The following is a 24,080-nucleotide window of genomic DNA, read 5'->3' on the forward strand; positions in this document are numbered from 1 at the left end:
AATTAAATTTAGAATTACACCAAAATTCTTTTAAAGGGAAAAAAATTTTTTGTTTTAAGAGAGTGTATTTTGGACTCAGGAAGCATCTGGTTTGGAAAACATGTTCTGCTTCAGGACTCTAGACTTGGATCTCCAAGCTGGCTGACCCTCAGAAGTAAATGTCAGTTGCATTCACCCTTCAGATTTTCAGATTGCAGTTTCCTGTTTTAACTTCTGTCTAGAAATATACTTGAATTTTTTTTCTCTGTAGTTAATATAAAACTGATATTTATTGTTTAGACACCCATCTCAGAAGCATTTAAAAGTGTTACAGATTTATAATTTTAGATATATTTGAGTTACTAAAAAATCAATTTTATATGTTGTCTCCTCTTTAGATGTTTAAAAATATTAAGATTTGGAATTGTTAATGTATGTTATGTTCTTTTAGATCTGTTCTAATCTTCTAAACAATGAGATTCATATTTTAGATTGCTTTTAAGCTGTTAGGTTTAGTAGTAGAATATTAATAGAGATTCAAACTGTATAAGAATTATAAAAATACTAGGTTTATGAAAGTAGTAGGAAAGAAGATTTACAGGTGAATTCCTCATTGGCAAACTTGATTTGTTTTATTTAATGACGATTACGTACTTTTTTATATACTTTTATACACATTTATATTTGTTATGCATAAATAATACAGAAGCCCCCTAATTATTAACAGAATAGGTTCAGAAAAGCTTGGGTGAGTCCAAAATGAGCCTTCATAAGTAAACGCTAATACTTTCATTTCATGGCAGGCAGAGTTGGCGTGATTTGAGGCTGATGTGAGCTTTCTTCACAGTTATGAAAGTCTTTAAGAAGTTAAGTTTGTTAGAAGAGGCACTTCTATATATTTAAAGTGTTGCCTTTTTTGTAAATCAGTTCTTTCATGTTTTCTTTGAATTTGGGCCTTATGGACCTACAATATGGAAAAAAAAAAAACAAACCTCCACACAGTATTATGTAAGAAGACACTTTCTTGTCTTCAGTTCAGCCGTATAAAGTTGCAGCAATCCATATGATTAGAACCAAAGGAAAATTTTTGGTATACAGGTAAAATTTGAAAATAATGCATGGCTTTAATTCTGTATTCTTTAGCTTACTGATTCATACTAAACAACCAGCTTCATTTCCGATGAAGTATAGAACATGCTAGTAGTCACTAAAATCTCTTTGGATTTTCTTCAGGGTTACTTTTTTAGGGTACTAAAATTATTAGGATTCTAAAATATGCTAGTTAAGAGCAAATTTAGTTCAGATTGGTTACATTTACTTTCTAAATAATTAATTTTCATTTTATATAGTAGGTCAATAAGTACATTTCTAAGAAGTATGTAAATCAACTTTCCTACTGACTTACATTTTAATTTTAGAGGTGCTTTTTTTTTTTTAACAGCTGAACAATTTTCTTTTTTTGCTGATAAGGCTTCTCCTATTCTCAAGTAATGAGTGAATTGTAAATAAGAGCGCACACTTAGAAAGAAAACAATAATTTGTATTTGAGAAAGTGCCAATATATGTTTTATAGATTCAGATCTTCTTAATAGCTTTCTGTGCGTAGGAAAAAGAGAGTAGTTTGTGAGGTAAAAAGTATTCATGTAGATACACAAGTAGTAGTTTTTCTCAGCCTCCATGGATATCTATATAATTTTTACCATAAAATAAGTAATACGTACATAAAATAGCCCATTAGAACCAAGACTGTACAATAAAAATAATCCTTTCTACCTCAGCATTTTCCCCTGATTTTCCCATCATAGATAATCACTATTTGTAGTGTCTTATATTTGCATGGAGTATTTCTAGAATTATACATAAGTATACATATACATCTTTTTATACAAATTTAAACACCTTATATACTCTTCTGCTTTTCCTTCCTTTTCATTTAATATATCTTAGTTCCTTGTGGAAATAGTATTTTTTTTAAATAAATTTATTTATTTATTTAGTTTTGGCTGTGTTGGGTCTTTGTTGCTGCGTGCAGGCTTTTTCTAGTTGCAGCGAGCAGGGGCAGCTCTTCATTGCAGTGCATGGGCTTCTCATTGTGGTGGCTTCTCTTATTGCGGAGCACGGGCTCTAGGCGCACATACTTCAGTAGTTGTGGCACGTGGGCTCCGTAGTTATGGCTCGTGGGCTCTAGAGCTCAGGCTCAGTAGCTGTGGCACATGGGTTTAGTTGCTCTGCAGCATGTGGGATCTTCCCAGACCAGGGCTTGAACCTGTGTCCCCTGCATTGGCAGGCAGATTCTTAACCACTGCACCACCGGGGAAGCCCGGAAATAGTATTTTTAAAATAATTTTGTAATTCTTGAGAATCTTCATATATTATAGTTTATAAAAATCATGGTTATTTGAAGATTTTAACAGCAAAATACAAATGTAATTTCATCATCCAAATGGAAAATATATGATAATCATGGCTACATAGATAGACTTTTAATTACATTTTTAAATGTTTGGAACATCAACATCTAACTTAATGTCTAGCTATGAAATAGTAGAGGAATCTGACTTTAAAGTAGATTTCAAATGACTGTCACCTAGTCACTTAGCTCTTTTTACCATAAAGATTTGCTTATTTCTAATGCATCATGATTCTTTACCCATTTTTATTTTTCTCCAATTTACAGGCTTTTTCAGAACCAGGAATTAGGTTAGAACTGGCTGTGATGTATAACAGAAAATAGAATTTTTAGGCCCTACTCTAATAGCTGTGCAATAAATATTAGGAAGTATACTCAGTAACCTAATAGCATTCATGTCTGGTGGATCACTTTTATATTTATATAGCTGTAATAAAAAGGAATATTTTTTACTTTGTAGCTGGAGTTAAATTATTATTAGAAGCATTATTAACCTGCCCTACATAATTATTTTGTTTATAGTGAGATGGTATAGGCTTTAGAGCCAGACCAACCTGGATTCAAATCCTGTCTAGACCTCCAATATTAGCTCAGTGTTACAAGGCTCCTTCTCTAAATCTTAATCTCTTATCTCTTAATCTCAATACGATGGTAATAATACTACTACCAGTAAGATACTGCAGTGAATATTCTTGTATGAATGAATCTTGTTCATGTGAAGGTATTACTGTGGACAGAGAAATCTATGGGCCAAAAGGCATATGCAGTTTAAATATTGATAATTGCTGAAAAATCACTCTGAAAAGACTCCCAATTTCAATGTAACTAACTGTATGACACTGCCTTGTACCCTCTATAGTACTGAAGTTTTTCAGTCTTTTCAATTTTTGTCTTTCTTATAACCTATTTTTAAATGTTAACTCTCTTCAAGTCTCTGACCTCTGTATCAAATCTGGCGATATCTTAGACATTGGAATAATATATAGTAGCCCAGAAAATCTTATTGTTTAGATTTTTCTCTTAATAGCTATTCATATTTTAATGTAGGCTCTATATTTGTTAGTTTGTGCCATTTATGAAATAGACTCCCTGAGTCAAGGTGCGCTCTCTCTCTCTCTCTCTCTCTATATATATATGTGTGTGTGTATGTGTGTGTGTGTATATATACACATTTTTTTTAACATCCATCTAGTTTAAGCAGATTACAATTTCAGTTGATCAAAATTTCCATGGCTTCTCATTAGTTTGTGGCATGTCCTCTGGTTGCTTTAGTTTCCACTATCCCCAGAATACCTTTTTGTTTAAATTATATATTAATATGATTTTATTTCTTTACAAGTACAAATATACTCTAACATTTAGCATCTTTCAAGTGCCTTGGTTTATCATTCTGAATATTCATTGTCATTATATAGACTGTAGATGTAGACAATCTATGCAGTTAGTCTGGACTAAATCCATATTACGTATGGTATGGAAGAGAGAAGTTATGCTTTACCTTATTTTCTTATTATTTGACTCTTTCTCCTAAAAAAGAAAATACTGGAAAATTCCATTTAAGTTTTATTCTCATTGTAATTGCATTTCTATTCAAAACTTGTTACTCATTTGTGAAGCACTGTTTTCAGTTATAGGCACCCTGAGCTTTATGAAAATAAGTTGAAGTATGTGCTAATGAAATACGAACCCTAAAATAAAGACTTTGGCATGTCTTGCTTCACAAGCCAAATTTGGACTGAATTTTCATTCCCACTCTTAACCAAGTCCACATTTAACACTTAAGACCTTTTCATGGTCAACTTTTGCTGTAGATAAATTGAACGGTTTTCTGTGACTTTAAAGAGCAGTAAGGCTTATCTGGCCATTTTGAATTACAGATGTTTAGGAAGTATTTAGTAGGCATGTTTTGATGGCATTTATCTAATAGCTTCCATATTTCTTTTAAAACTTAACATAGACTTTAATTGATATCATTTTTGACTACGAGGTTTATTTTGGATCCATAGCTCTTGTCAATTTGTTAAAAAAAATTCTTGAATATATTATTTTAAAAATATGACAATTAGAGATATATAAATCACACTCAATAGGGTCTGGCCTCTTTGGGGACTCAATAAATGGCAGGTGTTTTTTTATTATGCATACTAATATTAATAAGTAGCACTGTGGAATTTGTAGTCGTCAACGTAGAACCTTGTTATGTATGAATAATACTTATTGCTTCCTCAGAAGGGCTTCATATTAGGACTCTACTTGTGATCCTGTTAAGTTTTAATACATCTTTTTTATAGAATCCCAAGACAAAAGAGCAAATTGAAAATCTGTTAAGGAATGGGATGAACAAGGAGCTGCGAGATAGACTTTGTTGCCGAATGACTTTCGGGACTGCAGGACTTCGTTCTGCTATGGGGGCAGGATTTTGCTATATTAATGATCTTACAGTAATACAATCAACACAGGTAAGTATTATAAATTATAATATGTGTACTTTTATCACTCTATTTTTTGCTTTATAAATTAGTTTCTTTTCTTAAAAAAAAAAGAACAAAAACAAAAAAAGCTTTATATCCAGCAAGATACTCTCTTGTAAATAAAAAATGTAGAATAAATTCTGACCTTTGGTCTTGCACAAGACTGATCTTAGAGGTCATTTATGTATCTTTAGAGTCACAGACTGACTTTTTTATTGAGTTATTTTGGTTGCCATTGTCAACTTCTTGACAATGTTACTTTGCATTTGAAACCAGGAAATGGATATTGACATTTCCATTTAATACAAAGAAACAAATTTAGATAGAAAGAAGGTGATTGCTCATTTTGGCATATGGCCATTGGTAAAGATTAACCAGAGTATTTGGAAAATTTAGTTGAAAATATTTACTTTTAACATGGTTTTCCATATACTTTGAGAGTTAAGACAGTGTTGATATGATACAATTTGTTTTATTTCTCCCCATTTTTATGCAACTTATTCTAGAAACAGATTACTTTTCTTTCCAGTGAATCATCCTTAGTGTTTCAAGGAGCTCCACTTTTGAGGCCAAAATGCATTTAGCATATACTAAAAATAGTTCTGAACTAGAGAATTGCTCAGTAGATCTAATTCTAATTGATACTGCCAAACAGTAAATCACCTTTACCCTTATTCTGAGGGAATTCTCTAAATCCAGGGGCTAATGCAGGGGATCAGGAACAAAGGATGACAAGATGACTGAATAGGTAGGATACTTGCCTCCTCCTGCCCCCATCCCCTTTTCTTTGTCCAGAAACGCTTCAGTTCGATCTTTTTTGTATGTTGGGCTTCCTTATAAGCTTTCATTTTAACTGAAGATTCCTTGACTTCAGAAAAAGGAGTGGAGGAGGTGTTTGAAAATCAATTTCTACAGAAGTGCAAATTTTTACAGGAGTTGAGATTCCATTATTTGAAGTGGAAAAGCCAGATGGAATCTAATTCTTAAACCCTAGTTTTTTTCAGAACCTATGTATGGATATGAGAAGATGGATTTTTACACCATAGAATGAGATTCTGTGAGGTTTTAGGATAGTATCATCATTAGAAATAAATAAGTTGGTGAAACTAGTCAATTTGGGCTATATTGCATGCATGCTTGGGCACACACTCACGCATAGGGAGTAGGTTAGGAAGAATAATTATACTTGAAAGAACCATGAAAGAAGGGTCCAGAAGTCACTGGGGTCTCCTCTGGTGCTGCCACATAGTTACTTAGTAGTCCCTGCCACATAGTAGGTCTTCAATAAATCAGTATAACATAGTTTTGGTTGAATGAATGGCTTTGGGTAAGTCATTAAATGGAGCTTCAATCTTATTTTGTTTCCTCTTTTTTGGAAGAAATGTTGAAAGACAGAGACAAAAATAGAACTGGTATCTTCATTTCTTTCTTTTGGGGGTTGTCGTGAGGATTAAATGTGGCAACATCCGAGAAAGTAGTTTTAAAAGGACTGTAGCAATATGAAGTGTTATTTTTACGGACGGAAGTGTTTATTAGAGTTAGCAAATTATTCATAAAAATGGTGTTTTGGCTTATTATTGTGATATTTTCAATATTAAGTACTTCATTTCATTTTTTTGTCACCCTTGACTGCAAATTTTCCTCGTTTATGAGATTTTCTTTCTGTGAGATTTTAAAACTAAAGAATGGGATCAGCCACATTAAGAAATGTTCTAATGAAGGTTTATGTTGCTGCTTTTAAATATTTGTGTCATAAATTAGATCAAATCTTCTGGTTAGTTTCAATCTTATGATTTAGCAAGGCCTAACATGGTCAAAATTTTGTTCTTTAGAGCCTTAAGGCAAGAAACAATTTCTTTTGGCTCTTCTAACAAGTTTTTTTTTTTTTTTTTTTTTAGCATTCTGACTCTCATGTCCCATCTTTTTTTCCCCTAATGTTTTATGTATCATATTGGATTTAAGTTACTTAATTGATATTTCTGTGGTATTAAACGTGTCTGAAACTCCAGGAACTAGGTGTTTATCATCTCACATTCGAGGACTGAACATTGTTCTTCTCCCATTGGTAACCATGGGCAAAAGGAGGAAGCCAGTTCCCTGAGAGCCAATAAGCTGCACACCACACATAAAAAGAATAGCCCTTAAGTTGTAGAAAATGCAGGCATTAGTCAGGAACTAATTTTCTGTGTTTATCTGCTTCAGGGGATGTACAAATACCTTGAGAGATGTTTCTCAAACTTCAAGCAAAGAGGTTTTGTCGTGGGGTACGACACCCGGGGTCAAGTAACCAGCAGCTGCAGCAGCCAGAGGTACAGTGTTAATTGTTTCAGAGATTAAGCTGGATTGGAATAAAACCTTGAAAAAAATGTTATGCCCAGTTGTAGGATTTCTGAAACAGGAAGCTGTCCAAAAAAAATGTGATCACATGCTAATGTTTATTTTAGAGCTGAAATAGAAGCATTTCAAAGATAACCTTTGGTTTTTACAGAAAGGAGTAAATTTCTAAATGTTTAGAGTTAGTGTTTAGAATGACATAGACTGTGTGATGATTTTTAATATTTTGGCAGAGGCACTGGGTAGGAGGATTATGTAACTTGCATTCTCTCATTATAGTCCTATTTGATTAGTTTTAGGGTATTTTCACACATAGATAATCATGATATAGTGATACTTTTTCTTCACGGGGTAAATAGGCATATTGTGTTTATCAAAGTCTCTGGTTTCACTTTCTTCCATGTTTTTTGCTTTTGCGTGTTTTATTTCTTATTAAAAGAGCCATCAGAAGATGAATGAGAAAAAAGGAAGAAATTTAAATGTCAATTCTGTTCCTTGTTACTCCTTTTCAAAAAAATCTCATTTAACATTTTAAAGTTGGAGCATGAATCTTAAATAACTAGTGATTATAAGAATCGGTTGTATTATGCTACTGTATATTCAGAATAATTGTAATGCATTTATTTTATGGGAGGTTGGTTTTCAAAAAGTATGTAAAGCTAAGGACCAAGTGAAATCTCTTTTTTTTAGGCTTGCTAAACTCACTGCTGCAGTCTTACTGGCCAAAGATGTTCCTGTGTACCTTTTTTCAAGATATGTTCCTACGCCTTTTGTAGTAAGTGTGTTGTATCACTGATTGTACAGAAAAGATTGAAAAGATTGCTCTTGAAAAGATTTCTTAAATCAAGCAGGATTTAAATCTTTGTCATGCATATAGTTCTGTATTAAGTGATACGAAGGACCTAAAGAAAACCAATTTTGCGCTGAATTTATTTTCATTCAACAAGCATGTGTCGAACCACCTAAGAATCTGATCTATAACAAGATGACAAATCCACAGTCATGGCGGGATATTTTAATACTCTTCTTTCAGAAACTGATTTATCAGGCCTGCAAAAATTATTACGGATAGATTTAAACACACAATTAGCGTGCTTAATCGTGTGTGTGTGTGTGTGTCTGTGTGTAAACCCTGTATTCAGTGATGGTAGGATACTCATTCTTACCAAATAGGGTCACAAAGGAAATCTCACAAATACAAGATAATTGCTTATTAAGCCATAGCCCTGGACCCCAATGCAATAAGATTTAAAATAAAGAAACCCACAAATCCCCATATGTTTGGAATTTTAAAAACACATTCGTAAGTAATTTATGGATTAAGGAAGATATAATGAAGATTAGAAACTATAGCCATCCTTGCTTTGCATGGTAGTGCAGGACTGTAAAGATAACTGTGTAAGCTAAAACCATGCAAAGCAATGTTAGTTATCAATGGGGGAAATTACGATTGTTCTGTGACCTTTAAAATTTTTTTGTCAAAACCTTAAATATACCTTTTCTCTTGATTAAAAATGTACACAGAAAAGAAAAAAGTAATAAACTAATATTTATTTGCTACTCTGTAATTTAAAACGTTAGAAGTGGTAAAACACTTTAGTGTTTTATTTCTTTGTAATACAATGTATCAGGACTGTGACCAGTGCTTGCTTCTTGTCATATGACTTAACAGTATGAGTAAGCATCTTCTCTATGCCTTGCTGAATTATCACACTTCTTTCTAAGTCTGGATCAGCTTCCCACATTTTATCTTTTGTACTTTCTTTCTTTCTTTTTTTGGCTGTGCTGTGCGGCTTGTGGGATCTCAGCTCCCCAACCAGGGATTGAACCCAGGCCCTCGGTAGTGAAAGCGTGGAGTCCCAACCACTGGACCGTCAGGGAATTCCCTATCGTTTGTACTTTCAGTATCATAAAATGTCTCTGAGAATTCCTTTTTTGACCAGTGTCACTCCCTCTGGGACAGCTTCATCCCTTTCATCACAACCACATCCTTCATTGATATCCATACATTCACCTTCACTAAGCTCACCTGGTTGCACATCTAGAGTCTCTTGAATGACAGCAGTGTCAACATTCCCGGTTATTTCTTCTATAACTCCATTTATGGTCGATTCAAATGTCACTTCCACTGTTATCACTTTTGTTTCTTTGCTGCACTTTCATCTTTGTTGGCCAGTTCCTTCTTTCAGTTGTCCATTTTTGCAAAATTGTCACATGGGTATATCACTGGGAGATGAGGCAACACAGCTACATGCTTTGCTGTCTGTGAGAGAGCTGACTAACAGATGCACAGTGACCAATCACTGACAGACTTGATGACATGATTGGTTATTAATCATGATGGATCTCTTATATACATAGTTATTTCAGACTGAAGAGCTAGCAGCCAGGTTTGTACTTGATGCAGTTACTCGCAGTGTAGCATGGTAACTAAAATTTGAGCATGTTGTTGGGAGACTGGTATTATTTAACTAAAATATGGTATCAGAAATTCATGTATACTGGAACTTTGCAAAGCAAGGACTGTCTGTATTTAAAACTGAGCAACAATGAAAACAATAAATAGCAAAAACTATGGGATATAGCTAAAGCCCTACTTAAGGGGAAATTTATAGTCTTAATGAATATATTAGGAAAAAAATTTTTAGAATAACGAGCTAAGACTTTAACTTAGTATGTTAGAACCAAAACAGAATAAATCCAAATGAAATAAAAGTAATAAAGATATGAGGAAAAATCAATTAAATAGAAAATAAAGAAAAGAGTGTATCAACAAAAGCAAGAGTTGGCTCTCTGAAGAGACAATAAAATAGACAAAGCCTTTTGGCAAGGGTGCTGAAGAAAAAAAAGACAAAGAAAGTAAAAGAGTGAATAATAAATACATAGCTATTAAGAAAATCACAATATTCTGAATAACAGTGCAAATAAATGTGAAACTTAGGAGAATTGGCCAATTTTCTAGAATAACTAATACATCAAAACTGATAAGAAATAGAAAACCTGAATAGACCTATAACCACTAAAGAAATTGAACTGGTTTTTATTTATCTTCTCAAAATAAAAATGCCAGGTTCACATGATTTTGTGGACAAGTTTTACCAAATGTTTGACCATTAGATAATGTCTCTATAAACTGTTACTAGTGATTTATTGGAAATATACGGAGTGGCTCAAAGAACTGAAGGAATTTCTAAACAATTAGCTCTAACGAATGACAGAAACCAGGGAGGGCCCAGAAATGTAGAAATTTTATGTAGGAGTCTGCCACTGGGTTACCATTTCCAGCTGTAACTATGTGTTGGCCTTCCTGTCTTATTGCAGGTAGATTTGCTCTAGCTGCTAGGGAAGTTATTTTTAGCACCCTTTATTACCATGTCTTTGAGTCAAAAGGCAATCTTCCTTGACTACCTATAGCAGAGACATCTTAGAGAAAGACTCTGACCAGGCTTGGGTTGTGAGCCAATCTCTGAGTTAAATCATCAAGGGAATAGGTTACTCTAGTCAGATCAGGGTCACGTGTCCACCCGCCCATGGCCAGGAGGAGAGAAGTTAGATGTGATGGTAGAAGGAATATGGGGAACGTCTTAGGCAAATAAATAATATCTGCAAAGAAAAAGGGAAATTCAACCTGGGAATTAACTTTGGGAGAGATGGTAAATTGACCTTTATACGCTATAGAGGCCACAGAGTATATGTAAATATCTTCAAATTGGAAGGCAAGAGACCTAAGTTCTTCTCTTATATATTCTCCCTTATGATTATATAATGTTGGATAAACAGTATACAGTGTGTAAAATATGATACATTAGATGATTTCTTAAATTTACTTCCAGGTCTAATATTTTATGATTATATTCCCCTCTCATATCTCCAGAGTCTTGTGGAGTATCTGGCATATAATAGGTGTTTGTTAAATATTTGTTAAATGAACAAAATAATTATAGGACTAAGTTAAATGAGACTAGAGGGGGAACAAAACCATTCAGTCTAACAGTTAGGTGGTTATTGATGACCTAATATTTAGATGGCTTTAGTTATATCCCACCCAAGGAACCTGGAGTTGATTATTGAGGTTTTAGGCTATTTATATCTTAATGTCTTTTCCAGTTATTTAATCAAAGTTATTCTTATGTCAAATGTATGAGTAGCTAAGAAACAAATATTTATTGTTATTGTTTTTTCAGCCATACGCAGTCCAGGAGCTCAAAGCAGTTGCAGGTGTGATGATTACTGCATCTCACAACCGCAAAGAAGACAATGGATACAAGGTAAACCTTGGACTCCTCATCTTTGGTCATTTCATAGTTCTTATTTTATTTAAATAATATGTACTGAATATATTTTCTACAGTGAGGAGCAGGGTTAGACATTGGGAACAGAAAGATAAAAACATTGAGGCTACCCCTCAAAGAAAGTGTATCCCTAATGGCCCTTATTACGTTTCAATATGTACTATTACAAAAGTCTCTTCAATGGTCTTTTTACTTCTGATATCTTAACTGCCTTTGATTTCCCCAACCCATCCGAAATCCACCCTCTCTACCATTTCAGAAATAAAGGCATTTTGTACCAAGAACTTAAAGAATAAATGGGAGTTTGATGGAAGAGAGCCGGAGGAATTGTATCTTGACCTCATTCTCCTCTCCCTCCAACCTTCTGCTGGGACTCCCTATTGGCCACAGGATCTATTTGATGTGTCAGGCTTCATGGCAGAAAGCAGGGTGGGGAAGGGTGAAGAGTGGCTCTGGAGGGGCAAACAGAAGATATGGCGCAGTATTGAACCAGTGTTTGGGGCTCCTAGCCGACGAGTCCATGATCTTATATTCTTTTTTCATCTTGTGTAGGGAGACTCCAGGCACACTAAGCTCTGTTTTACTGGGGAAAAGTACTTAATCCTAATCTAAGATTTTGGCCCTGGCCAGCTAAATGGGTAGTGTTACCATTTATAGAGGCAGGGAAGAATCATAATTAATTAATTTTGGACATAATTACGTCTGAGGGATTTATGGGTCAAACAGGCAGCAATGACCTGTAGGCAGTTGAATAAGTAGATCTGTTGCTCAGGGGAGAAATCTGCACTGAAGTTACAGATTTGGGGATCACCGTACATATTGTATTAGAGCATATAAGAATATTTGCAAATTCTTTATTTGGATGAGCAGCCCAGAGACAGTGTAGGTTAGCAAAAGAGGTCAAGAATGGAACCCTAGGGAATATCAGCTTCAAGTGAAGGGAGAAAGAAGAGGAGCTGGAGATAGGACAAAGACCGGAAGAGGCTGGTATGATAAAAACGAAAGAGGTAAGGGAGTTGCAAGGGGGGAGAGGTCAACTGTCAAAGAGAGCTAAGAACCCAGATCTCTCCTCTGAGCAACAGACTCCTGAATCCAGCTGCCAACTTAATATCTGCTGGGATGCCTAACGGACATCTCAAAATTAGTGTCTCTGAAACAGTGGTCTTGATTCCCCCCAGACCTGCCACATATACACCCAAATGTGTTCCTCCCCCAGTCTTACCCATCTCTGTAAATTCACACTACCACCCACCTAAACAAAAACCAAAATTCATTCTTGATTACTCCTGACATTAATTTACTAACAGGTTCTACAAATTTTATATATACATCCAAATGTATATGTATGTATAATTTGAGATACATATGTATCTACATATACATCCACATATATGTAGAATACACTTCTGCCAGTACCTTCTACCTTCACTGTTCTAAACCACTGTTGTCTTTGCCTGAACTACAGCATCTTAGCTGGTCTCTTCCCTGCTTCCATTTTTCTCCCCTGCAGTCCATTCTTCACCAAGCAGCCAGATGATCTTTTAAAATGTAAACAGGCCATGTTAACTTTCCTGCTAAACCCAAACTGCTTACCTTGGGGCTTACAGGACTGTCTCCTGCCTGCCTCTTCCACCTTGTTTCATTCATTCTTCTCCTGTGCTCAGTACGTCCCAGTTACACTGCGGCTCCTTTCCATTCCTCCAGCTCCTTCAGTATACCAAACCCTTTTCCCACTCTGAGGCTTTTGTTTGTTCCTCTGCTTGGATTTCTCTTCCCCAAATCTTGCAGATTTGCTTATTTTCATCCTTCAGGCTCCTGCCCAGATGTTGTTTTCGTGAAGAGACCTTCCCTGGCCACCTTATCTGAAGTGGCTTCCCTCAGTGACCTTCTCTTCATCTTATTTCCTTCACAAAACTTATCACTATCTGTAATTACCTGCTTTCTTTACAATGAATTATCTTGTTTGTTTATTGACTTGTTTGTTTGACTGTCCCCACCCCATTCCCCAATATAAGCTCATGGGTGGAGGGACGTTGTTTTGATATTTACTGCTATTGAACATACTTGTCACATAGTAGACCCTCAAAGATTTGTTTTCTTAAAGTATTCAATATAAGCACAAGGTAAAAAGTATGGAAGTTAAACCAGTGTAAAAAGTTAAACAATAAGGAGTATTTCTCCCACCCTCTTCCCCTAGTATCCCTTTTCAGAAGCAAATACTGTTTCTGGCTTTGGTTTCCTTCCAGAGAGTCTATGCACGTGTAATCATGACCAATCACGTATAGGTCACTCCTCTTTTTTTTTTTCCCATAAATGGCAGGGCACTATATATAGTGTCCTGCACCTTGGTTTTTTCACACAACAGTGTGAAACAGCCTTAGAGATCATTTTCTACATCAGTCCATCTATAGATAGATAGGTTTGCCTCATTCATCTTTAAAAATCTATATAGATGAGTTGTAATTTATTTAACCAGTCCTCTGTTGATGAATATTTCATTTGTTTCTGATCTGCTGCTTAGAAACAGTGCTACAGTGAATGTTATTCTACATACATCTTTGTTCATATGTACAAGTAGACTTACAGAGTCAATATGGAATAGCAGTTAAGAGAATTATGGGGTGGGGCTTCCCTGATGGCGCAGTGGTTGAGAGTCCGCCTGCCGATGCAGGGGACACGGGTTCGTGCCCCGGTCCTGGAAGATCCCCCATGCCATGGAGCGGCTGGGCCTGTGAGCCATGGCCGCTGAGCCTGCGCGTCAGGAGCCTCTGCTCCACAACGGGAGAGGCCACAACAGTGAGAGGCCCGCGTACCGCAAAAAAAAAAAAAAAAAAAAGAGAATTATGGGGTGGGTTTGAAACCTATCTCTGCCACTCAGAAGCTTTGTAACCTAAGGCAAGTTACTTAATTTCTCTGTGCTTTAGTTTCTCCATCTACAAACTGAGAATAATAATAGAACCAGCATCATAGGGTGAGAGTAAGGATTAAGGGAGATAGTGCATGAAAAATGCTTAGTATTGTGTCTGGCTCCAGTAAATAATAAATGTTACCTATTGTTTTTATTCTTATCTATAGCTGCACTGTCCAAGCTGACAGCCACCAGCTACCTATGGCTACCGAACACTTAAAATATGACTAGTCTGAATTGAGATGTGCTGTAAGTGTAAAATACACACCAGATTTCGGACAGTTAATACAATAAAAGAATGTAATGTAAATATGACTTGCATTGTGGCTCACATTATATTTCTGTGGCCCTGCTGAGCTATAAAATAAATTTCTAGATGTGAAACTTCTGAGTCAAAGGGACTATGAAATAAAATTTGTCATTCTCTATTCAAGGTAGTGGTTCTAGTTGATACTCTCACCACCAATATGAAGGTCTTTATCCCCCACGGTACATTACTGTATTATCAAACTTTTTCATCTTTGCCAATCAGATATGTGGAAATGTTATGTTTAATCTGTACCTGTCTCATGAGTAAGGTTGAGCTTCTTTTCATGCATTTATATGATATTTGTGTTCCCTTTCCTGAAAAGTCTGTTTAAGGTTTTGCCCATTTTTTTCTTGGGTAGTTGCTCTTTTCCTTGTTGATTTGTAGGAACTCCAAAGTAGCTCTTGGTCATCTGTTTTTCAGATATTTTCCCCCCATATTATCATTTGCCTTTTGACTTTATTTATGATATTTTTCCATGCATGGTATTATGGTATTTTTTTTCCATCTGGAAAAATTATTTTGACATTTTTATTGGTATCATATTTCACTTGTACATTAATTTAGGGAGCTTCAATATTTTTGTCATATTATTGAGTCTCTTTATTCAAGAACAGAATGTATCTTTCTATTCTTCCAAGACTTCTTTTAGACCCTTCAGTAACATTTTATTTTTACTTTTTATTTATTTATTTTTGGCTGTGTTGGGTCTTCGTTTCTGTGCGAGTGCTTCCTCTAGTTGTGGCAAGTGGGGGCCACTCTCCATCGCAGTGCGCTGGCCTCTCACTATCACGGCCTCTCTTGTTGCGGAGCACAGGCTCCAGACGCGCAGGCTCAGTAGTTGTGGCTCACGGGCCTAGTCACTCTGCCGCATGTGGGATCTTCCCAGACCAGGGCTCAAACATGTGTCCCCTGCATTAGCAGGCAGATTCTCAACCACTGCGCCACCAGGGAAGCCCCTTCAGTAACATTTTAAAGATTTTTTATCTTTTGCATTTCTTTTTAAGTTTATTCCTGGGTATATTTTGTGGCATGGATTTTTCTGTTACTAAATCAGGTAGGGGTACTTTGGGCTGCAGGTTCAGAAAACCCACAAAAGTGGCTTAAGCTGATAGGAATTTATTTTTCTCACGTAACAAAAAATCCAGAAGTATGTGGCTGCTGGCATGGTTCTGTAGCTCAGCGTTGTCGGGTCTGGCACTTCTGCAGTTTTTTTGGCCTTTTCTTCAAGCATGGCCATTATATGTGTTGCTGTTCCTCTAGGCATCACATTCACATACAAGGCAGGGAGAAAGGCCAAGATGTTTTTTTCTCATGTTATATAAATTTTCATAAAGAGCTTTCAGGGCCTATGGACAGAATCTTGTTGGTTGCTTGGAATGTGGGAGCACCCCTTAAGAGCAATTTTTGGTTTTGTTTTTTAAATTTCTGCAGGAAACGCAGGAGTTTCACTGACTGGGAGCAATTTCTGTGTCAATTGAGATCTCAGATTTGAAATTTTTTAATCACCCAGAACTTAGGAAGAAACAGACATGCTTCCTCATCATCTTTCAATAATAGTGGGCAGAACTTTTTCTATTCTACATTTCCACTAAGAGGGGCATCTCAGTTCCAATTCCCTACCTTCCACATGGGCATTAAAACTCTGGAGACGATATAAAAAAAAAAAAAACTCAGGAGCCAGATAAACGAACAGTTCCCAAACCCCAGGTGGCCACAGCGTCAGCCCACAGCTTTATCACTCTGGTTTTCCATTCTTTCCTTTTTTCCCACTGCCTGGAGTTTTCCCTTTCCTTCTTATGAGCCAAGCTGTACATTTTAGATAATACTTTTTCTACTTTATCTAGCATTTTGAGGTGTTTACAGAGTGAGAATTTTTAGGTCATGTAGTCTACCATATTGCTTGGTACAAAGTTTTGTACATAGCATATATTCAAAAGTATTCTTCTTTCCTTCATTCAGGATGCAGTAGAAGGGATTCCTGTCAAATACATGGGAGAAGTTGGTATAGATATTCCCTAAGCAGAGTCCCTTCTAACCTTGAGAGCCTGTGAATTATAGAAATACATTTTCTTGCTTTTTTGTTAACTGTTCCTACTGTCTTATTGATCAGGCTACTTGACAAACTGACAACTTAATGAAATGTATTTTCATTAAATACTGAAAATACATATACTGAAATGTGTATGGAATAATTAGCATGTTAACTGTCTTTCCTGGAATAGACTTTATTTAGTGTGACATAAATTCTACTTTAATTTATAGCTGAAAAATAATTTCTTCTTTATCATATAACAGGACCATTTTATAATGCTAAAATTTCATAGTATCAAGTTTCATGGATACTCCATGGTTTCTTAGATCTTCTTTAGTATATATTTAGCTATAGATCTAAGATTATGATTGTACATTATGGTATATGCATATTTTAGCATTGTCATAATGATGCCCCAATTATATTTTACTTGTATTGTTATTAAAGTGTACTTCTAAATGAGAAAATAATACTGGAACATTTTATTGAAAAGTCCCTGTGGAATCATTACTATCAGTATCCTTAGGTATTTATTAAGTTAATCCAGTGTTGACATTTTCTACTTGATTAATTTGGTATGCTTCTTTTTTTTTTAATACATTTATTTATTTTTGGCTGCATTGGGTCTTTGTTGCCACGCGCGGGCTTCTCATTGCGGTGGCCTCACTTGTTGTGGAACGTGTGCAGGCTTCAGTGGTTGTGGCACGCGGACTCAGTAGTTGTGGCTCGCGGGCTCTAGAGCACAGGCTCAGTAGTTGTTGTGCATGGGCTTAGTTGCTCCGCGGCACGTGGGATCTTCCCGGACCAGGGCTTGAACCCGTGTCCCCTGCATTGGCAGGCGGATTCTTAACCGCTACACCACCAGGGAAGTCCAGGTATGCTTCTTTTTAAAGTCAAATATCTCTACTGTAGCTAAGAAAACATATGGCCAACATTTCAAGTAATTATAGCTGTGTTTACCTATCATCTAGGTTTATTGGGAAAACGGTGCTCAGATCACATCTCCTCATGATAAAGAAATTCTGAAATGTATAGAAGAATGTGTGGAACCCTGGAATGGTTCCTGGAATGATAATTTAGTGGATACCAGCCCACTGAAGAGAGATCCTCTGCAGGACATTTGTAGGAGATACATGGAAGATCTGAAAAAGATCTGTTTTTACAGGTATCCAAGTGGGAATATAGGATAATATTACCTTAGCATAAGATTAACAAATAAGAGAAAGCAATGGGGATAAAAATGTGTTGACTATTCCTTATATTAAAATTATCGCTAAATACTACTATTCATAATAGTTAAAAAGTAGAAATAACACAAACATTCAAATACTCATTAACTGATGAATGGATAAATAAAATGTAGTGTATCCATACCATGAAATATTATTCAGCAGTGAAAAGAAATGAAGTACTGTTGCATACTACAACATGGATAAACTTTAAAAATAGGCTAAGTGAAGTAAGCCAGTCACAAAGGACCACATGTTGTGTGGTTACATTGATATGAAATGTCCAGTGTAGGCAAATCTGTAGAGATAGAAAAAGAAAGTGTATTTAGCGCTACCTATGGCTGGGAAAAATGGGAGGATTAGGGTGTGGTGGCTATGGGGTATGGAGTTTTTTGGTGGGTAATGAGAATGTTCTAAAATTGATTATGGTAATGGTTGAACAACTCTGTGAATATAGTGAAAGCCATTCAATTGTATACTATAGATGGATGAATTTATAGTATATTAATTACCTCTCAATAAAGCTGTTAAAAATTATAGCTGAATAGATGTATTCGTTCTATATAAGGTAAGGAAATTTCCTCTAAAATGTGATTTTTCCTTACCTATTTCTATATTTCTGTAACTATTCCATAAATAGCTAACACTATTTTTAGAAAATATCATGGCTTGTTGAGTATATTTTCCTTATTCTAGCAAAATAAATTTTAGCTTTTTCTCTAGATTATTTTAATTATACCACAAGTAGTGAGTTTTATGATACGGACTGAATGATATTTTCCTTTACAGGGAATTAAACTCAAAAACCACCTTGAAATTTGTACATACATCTTTTCATGGAGTTGGACATGACTATGTGCAGTTGGCTTTTCAAGTATTTGGTTTTAAGCCTCCAATTCCAGTACCAGAACAAAAAGATCCTGATCCAGACTTTTCTACTGTTAAATGCCCAAATCCTGAAGAAGGGGAATCTGTGCTGGTATATTTTTTCTATATTTAAATTATTATTAGTGTATTAAACTTTATCATATAGCCAGAACTCTTTGACAATTCAAAGATTACTTACAAAAGCAAAAACCACTTTAGTTTACATCTTTTAAATTATATTAGAGCCATATATTCTGTTTTGTTTGAAATCTCTATGGTGGATATCCCTACTTCTAGGCTTATTTTAAATTTAGCCAAACTAGATTAGCAGATGCAGACTATTATATATAGAATGGATAAACAACAAGGTTCTATTGTATAGCACAGGGGACTATATTCAATATCCTGTGATAAACCATAATGGAAAAGAATATGAAAATGAATGTATATATATGTATAACTGAATCACTTTGCTGTACAGCAGAAATCAATGCAGCATTGTAAATCAACTATACTTCAGTAAAATAAAGTAAAAAAAACAATTTAGCCAAACTATGTTCCTTCTAGAATTCATATCACTAACATAGTGCCTACATTTAGGAATATTACATTGAATTTAACATCTTCAATGCAATCCAGCTTTTTGGATCACCATTTCAGGAACTTTCTTTGAGACTGGCAGAGAAAGAAAATGCCCGGATAGTGCTAGCCACAGATCCTGATGCAGACCGACTGGCAGTGGCAGAACTTCAGGAGAAGTAAGTAGAACGTCTTATTTGATTAAAAGCTTAAACTTTGAAAAATAGTTTTTGATTTTAAGTCTTATAGGCTCATTGGAAATAATAAAAAAAAAAATAAGACAACAAATCTCCCGTAAGCGTACTATCCAGAGATAACCACCTAGGTTGATATTCTGACATTTCCTTCCTATGTTTTCTCTATTCAAATATTTAAGATATATTTGTTTTTTATAAAATTGTAATCATACTATATATAGTTTTGTATCTTGATTATTTCCACTTAATATTGTACTGTGAGCATTTTTCTCTGTCCTTAAATATTGTTTAAAATATTCATTTTTAAACTGGCATAGTATCCCAACAGATTGCTTTATCAGTGTAATCATTTCCTAATCATGGTCCTTTTGGTTGCTGTGTATTTTTGCCATTATAATGTGGTGACAAATGTCTTTCCATAAAGAGGACATCATATTATAACATATTTCTCATTAAGTAAGGAAATAAAAGTAACAGCATAATAATTTTTCAAAGTACTTTGCTGCCATTCCTACCCTAAGCTCTCCCTGGTCAGTTAGAGAAGTAGTAGTAAATGTTTTCTCAAAAATCCCATACAGTCGTTTTTGGGTTTTCCTGTGTGAATGATGGTAATTTGTAGGTCCTGGGGTCAAGGAGTTTTAATGAGAAGTTATAAAGGTCTTGACTTGAATTTTCATTCTCTCTACAGTGGTGATTGGAAAGTTTTCACAGGGAATGAATTGGCAGCTTTGTTTGGGTGGTGGATGTTTGATTGCTGGAAGAAAAATAAATCAAGAAATGCTGATGTGAAGAACATTTATATGTTAGCCACCACAGTCTCTTCCAAAATTTTGAAGGCAATTGCACTAAAAGAAGGATTTCACTTTGAAGTAAGAATAGATAATATCTCTGTGCTCCTTTTCTAAACCTATCTCTATAAATTAAAGCCATCTTCCCACCAAAACTGACTTTTATTGATTTCATTTCTAATTCCCGCTTTTTTTCTAATTCTGTTAACACTTTCTTAATCTTTTTGATTGTTTAGTAACCTTGAGCCAAATTCATCCTGTATGTGAGTTTCTGAAACTAAGATAGGACGTTCTTTAAAAATTGCTTTAATGTTTACTATTCCATACAACAGTATCTGGCTTTCATACTGAGAAAATCTGGCTCCGAGTGACCTCATCAATCACATAAACTCCACTCCAAAAAATTGTAGGTGTCATTGACTGCATGTTTAGGCTCTTCAAGTTCAGTCTTAAGAAACTTTAAATACTCTCCTAGATTGCAAATTAAGACCCAGTGATTCTACATCCAAAAAACAAATAATGACTCTCTCTCAGCACAGATCATTAACCTTTGTGAGCCTCGGGCAGTTAAACTGACCACTTTTATAGCTACTGGGACTGATGCCAATTAAGTTACTTTTCCTCTGCCAACTTTGCCAAATATCAGTGAAAAAGTCACCTCTGGGCATTTTTCTTGAGCCACAATCAAGCTACAGGTCTTAACACTAATTGGCTAACTAAAAGAAAATTGAACCTTCCTTAATGAAATAGAACTTCCAGTCTCTGGCTTTCTAAAGTACAAATAGCAAAACAGAAGAAATTGAAAATTTATTCAAACCTAAAATTCTGAATTACTCTAATGTTAACCTTTTCCTTGTAGGAAGATAAATGTATAATGAACACAAAAGAGAAAAAAGAACATGATTCTAAAGACCTATTTATAAATGTGCCTCCTTGTTTTTGTTGGGGATGGGGCGCTGCAGAGATTTTTGGCTTTTTTTTTTTCCCAGTGAGGAGGTAGAGAGGTGAATGAGAAATCTTAAATTAGTAATGGAGAGCTCCAGAGTCACTGTGTATTACATGCTTTCTATTGACTCTAAAAGAGTTCATGTCTTTAAAATGAACAGTAGCTCATCAGATGAAAAGTCCTCAAATCTAACTTCCAAAGAAGGACTTAGTCACTTTTTGATGGTTTTATTTGGGCCATGCTGTTATGGTAAAAGTACACCTGGTTCAAGTATATGTTGTGATAATGTTAAAAGTGTATCATTAAAAAGCTTTAATGCCTTTGATTACTCAGATGGACTAAATTACAACCTTCATAGGCACTTTTATATTAGTGACTATAATACAGCTTAAAGGACAATTTCTAAGAAGCCGTGTAATTGAATCCTGGCTCGATCTCTTATATGCGGTGTAATCTTGGGCAAATTTACTGAACCTCTGAGCCTCTGTTTCAGCAACAGAGTTTTTGTGAGCATTAAAAAAGATAATAATGTAAAGCACCTGTTACAGTGCTTGATAAATAGCAGATGATCATAATAATGTGTGTATTTATGTTACTTTGTGACTATATGCATCACCACTTATTGGATTATATTTGGTGGATTACATCACCTATTTCTGTGCTCGATAAAATGGTAGGTCATCAGTCACAACAGTGTGTGTATCCATGCCCTTTATGACTATATGTTTACCACTATATAAATCTTTGTGGTGAAGACCATAACAGAAGATCACTATGGAAGTGTTATGTGCATTTAGTGACAGGCGTTTCTCTAATATGTATTTTTATGAGAGAGTCACTTAACTAGAATAGCCTCCTCTGCATTTCAGGAAACGTTACCAGGTTTTAAATGGATTGGAAGTAGGATAAAAGACCTCCTGGAAAATGGGAAAGAAGTCCTTTTTGCATTTGAAGAGTCTATTGGTATGTAGTAAATATTAAAATATTTGAAATTTGAATGAGAGCATTTTTTAAAATATAGTTAATTCTGTACAGAGGATTTTTTGTCATCTGGTTTTGCATTTTGAGTTAAAAAGAAACCACCGTGAACTCCGAAATGTGTAGATACATTTCTCGTCAGGAAAAAAAAAAAAAAAAGACCTTAAAGGTCCCCTAAATACCTTCAGTATCGGTGGGTTTCATTTATTACTAGGCTTTTAAATTCATTCGTCCTTCTGAAGAAATGTAAAACTATTGAAATTATATATAGGCTTATGTTTTCCTTCTTTTTAAAGATGTTTTTAATTCTTAGGTTTTCTGTGTGGAACTTCAGTTTTGGATAAGGATGGGGTGAGTGCAGCCGTTGTTGTTGCTGAGATGGCATCTTACCTGGAAACCATGAATATAACATTGAAACAACAACTGATTAAGGTTTATGAAAAGTAAGTTCTACTATTAGGAATTTGGCATTCTAATTTTTTTATTTTTTTGGTGCTACTTTTAACCTTCTAAATTTATTTCTGAGGAATAGTCATTCCTTTTTAAAAAGTACTAAAATTGTCTGCATTAAGGACTGCCACTTTCTACATAACACTGTAATAGGCTTATCTTTAATACATACTTTTCGAAAGAGTGAGTTGAAATCTGATTTTAACACTTTAAATCTCTGTGCAGATATGGTTATCATATTTCAAAAACTTCGTATTTCTTGTGTTATGATCCAACTACCATCAAAAGTATATTTGAAAGGCTTCGCAATTTTGATTCTCCAAAAGAATACCCAAAGTTTTGTGGGACATTTGCTATATTGCATATACGAGATGTTACCACTGGATATGATAGCAGCCAGCCTAATAAGAAATCAGTAAGTACCTATTTTTTTTTAATTTTCAACAATTTGTAATAATTCATACTACAGTAAAATAGTTGAAGGTCAAGCCTGTGAGTTTCTTAAAACTAGGGTCCATTGTTTTTCTCCAGAGCAGTTGTAAGTTCACCAACTGGCTCTGACTCCCATCCTGTCCTCATCACTCCCCCAAGTGTATGCTACCCTTGTGGGTGGGGAGCGGGAAGGAGAATGAGAGAGACAGAAAGAGAAAGGGAGGGAGGGGAAAGGTGTGATGATGCTAAATAATGTTGAAAATAAAGTCTAAAAGCCCATAATTTTATCATATGATATCACTTACATGTGGAATCTAAAAAAATTATGCAAATGAGCATATTACAAAACAGAAGCAGACTCACAGACATAGAAAACAAACTTTTGGTTATGAAAGGGGAAGTGGGGGAGGGATTAATTAGGAGTCTGGAATTAAAATATATACACTACTATATATAAAATAGATCACCAAAAAGGACCTACTGTATAGCACAGGGAACTATACTCAATATCTTGTAATAACGTATAATGGAAAAGAATCTAATAAAAATTTTTTTAATTAAAATTTAAAAAAATTTTAATGTTTTACCTAATCATCTTAGCACCTAAAAATAAATAAATGCTTATAATTTCAAAGCTATTCATCTTTCTAGTTTTAACTTCCTTTTTCAACTTTATTCCCTATACCTCCAGCCAAATGGAATAACTTACAGTTTCTTACATATATACATTAAAAATTTTTTTTCTATTTTTGCTCAGGCTTTTTCCTCAGTCTACCTTTTCTTCCTACTGCTGCATATCCACACTTTAGCCGTTTTAAGACTTCATGCAGATGTCACCTCCTCCACATACCCTCCAGGTCCCATAATCCGATATCGTC

The 24,080-nt window shown here is 35.0% G+C and overlaps 1 protein-coding gene across 2 annotated transcripts in view; it reads left to right on the forward strand.

Annotated features, from left to right (window-relative positions):
- PGM2L1 (phosphoglucomutase 2 like 1) overlaps window positions 1-24,080 on the forward strand; it is a 71,597-nt gene that overhangs the window by 36,599 nt on the left and 10,918 nt on the right. For both annotated transcript variants that reach the window (XR_004351192.1, XM_032641545.1), the window contains exons 2-12: window positions 4,681-4,848; window positions 7,063-7,169; window positions 7,885-7,969; window positions 11,379-11,462; window positions 17,708-17,901; window positions 18,755-18,944; window positions 19,493-19,590; window positions 20,297-20,477; window positions 22,212-22,305; window positions 22,634-22,763; window positions 22,996-23,185. Coding sequence is in view for 1 of the 2 variants with exons in the window: in XM_032641545.1 (XP_032497436.1) it covers window positions 4,681-4,848; window positions 7,063-7,169; window positions 7,885-7,969; window positions 11,379-11,462; window positions 17,708-17,901; window positions 18,755-18,944; window positions 19,493-19,590; window positions 20,297-20,477; window positions 22,212-22,305; window positions 22,634-22,763; window positions 22,996-23,185 (1,521 nt within the window). In the remaining variant the exon portion in view is untranslated. The remainder of the gene's footprint in view (window positions 1-4,680; window positions 4,849-7,062; window positions 7,170-7,884; window positions 7,970-11,378; window positions 11,463-17,707; window positions 17,902-18,754; window positions 18,945-19,492; window positions 19,591-20,296; window positions 20,478-22,211; window positions 22,306-22,633; window positions 22,764-22,995; window positions 23,186-24,080) is intronic.

The sequence above is a fragment of the Phocoena sinus genome, chromosome 8 (genome assembly GCF_008692025.1).
Source record: "Phocoena sinus isolate mPhoSin1 chromosome 8, mPhoSin1.pri, whole genome shotgun sequence".
In the NCBI taxonomy this organism is placed as follows: Eukaryota; Metazoa; Chordata; class Mammalia; order Artiodactyla; family Phocoenidae; genus Phocoena; species Phocoena sinus.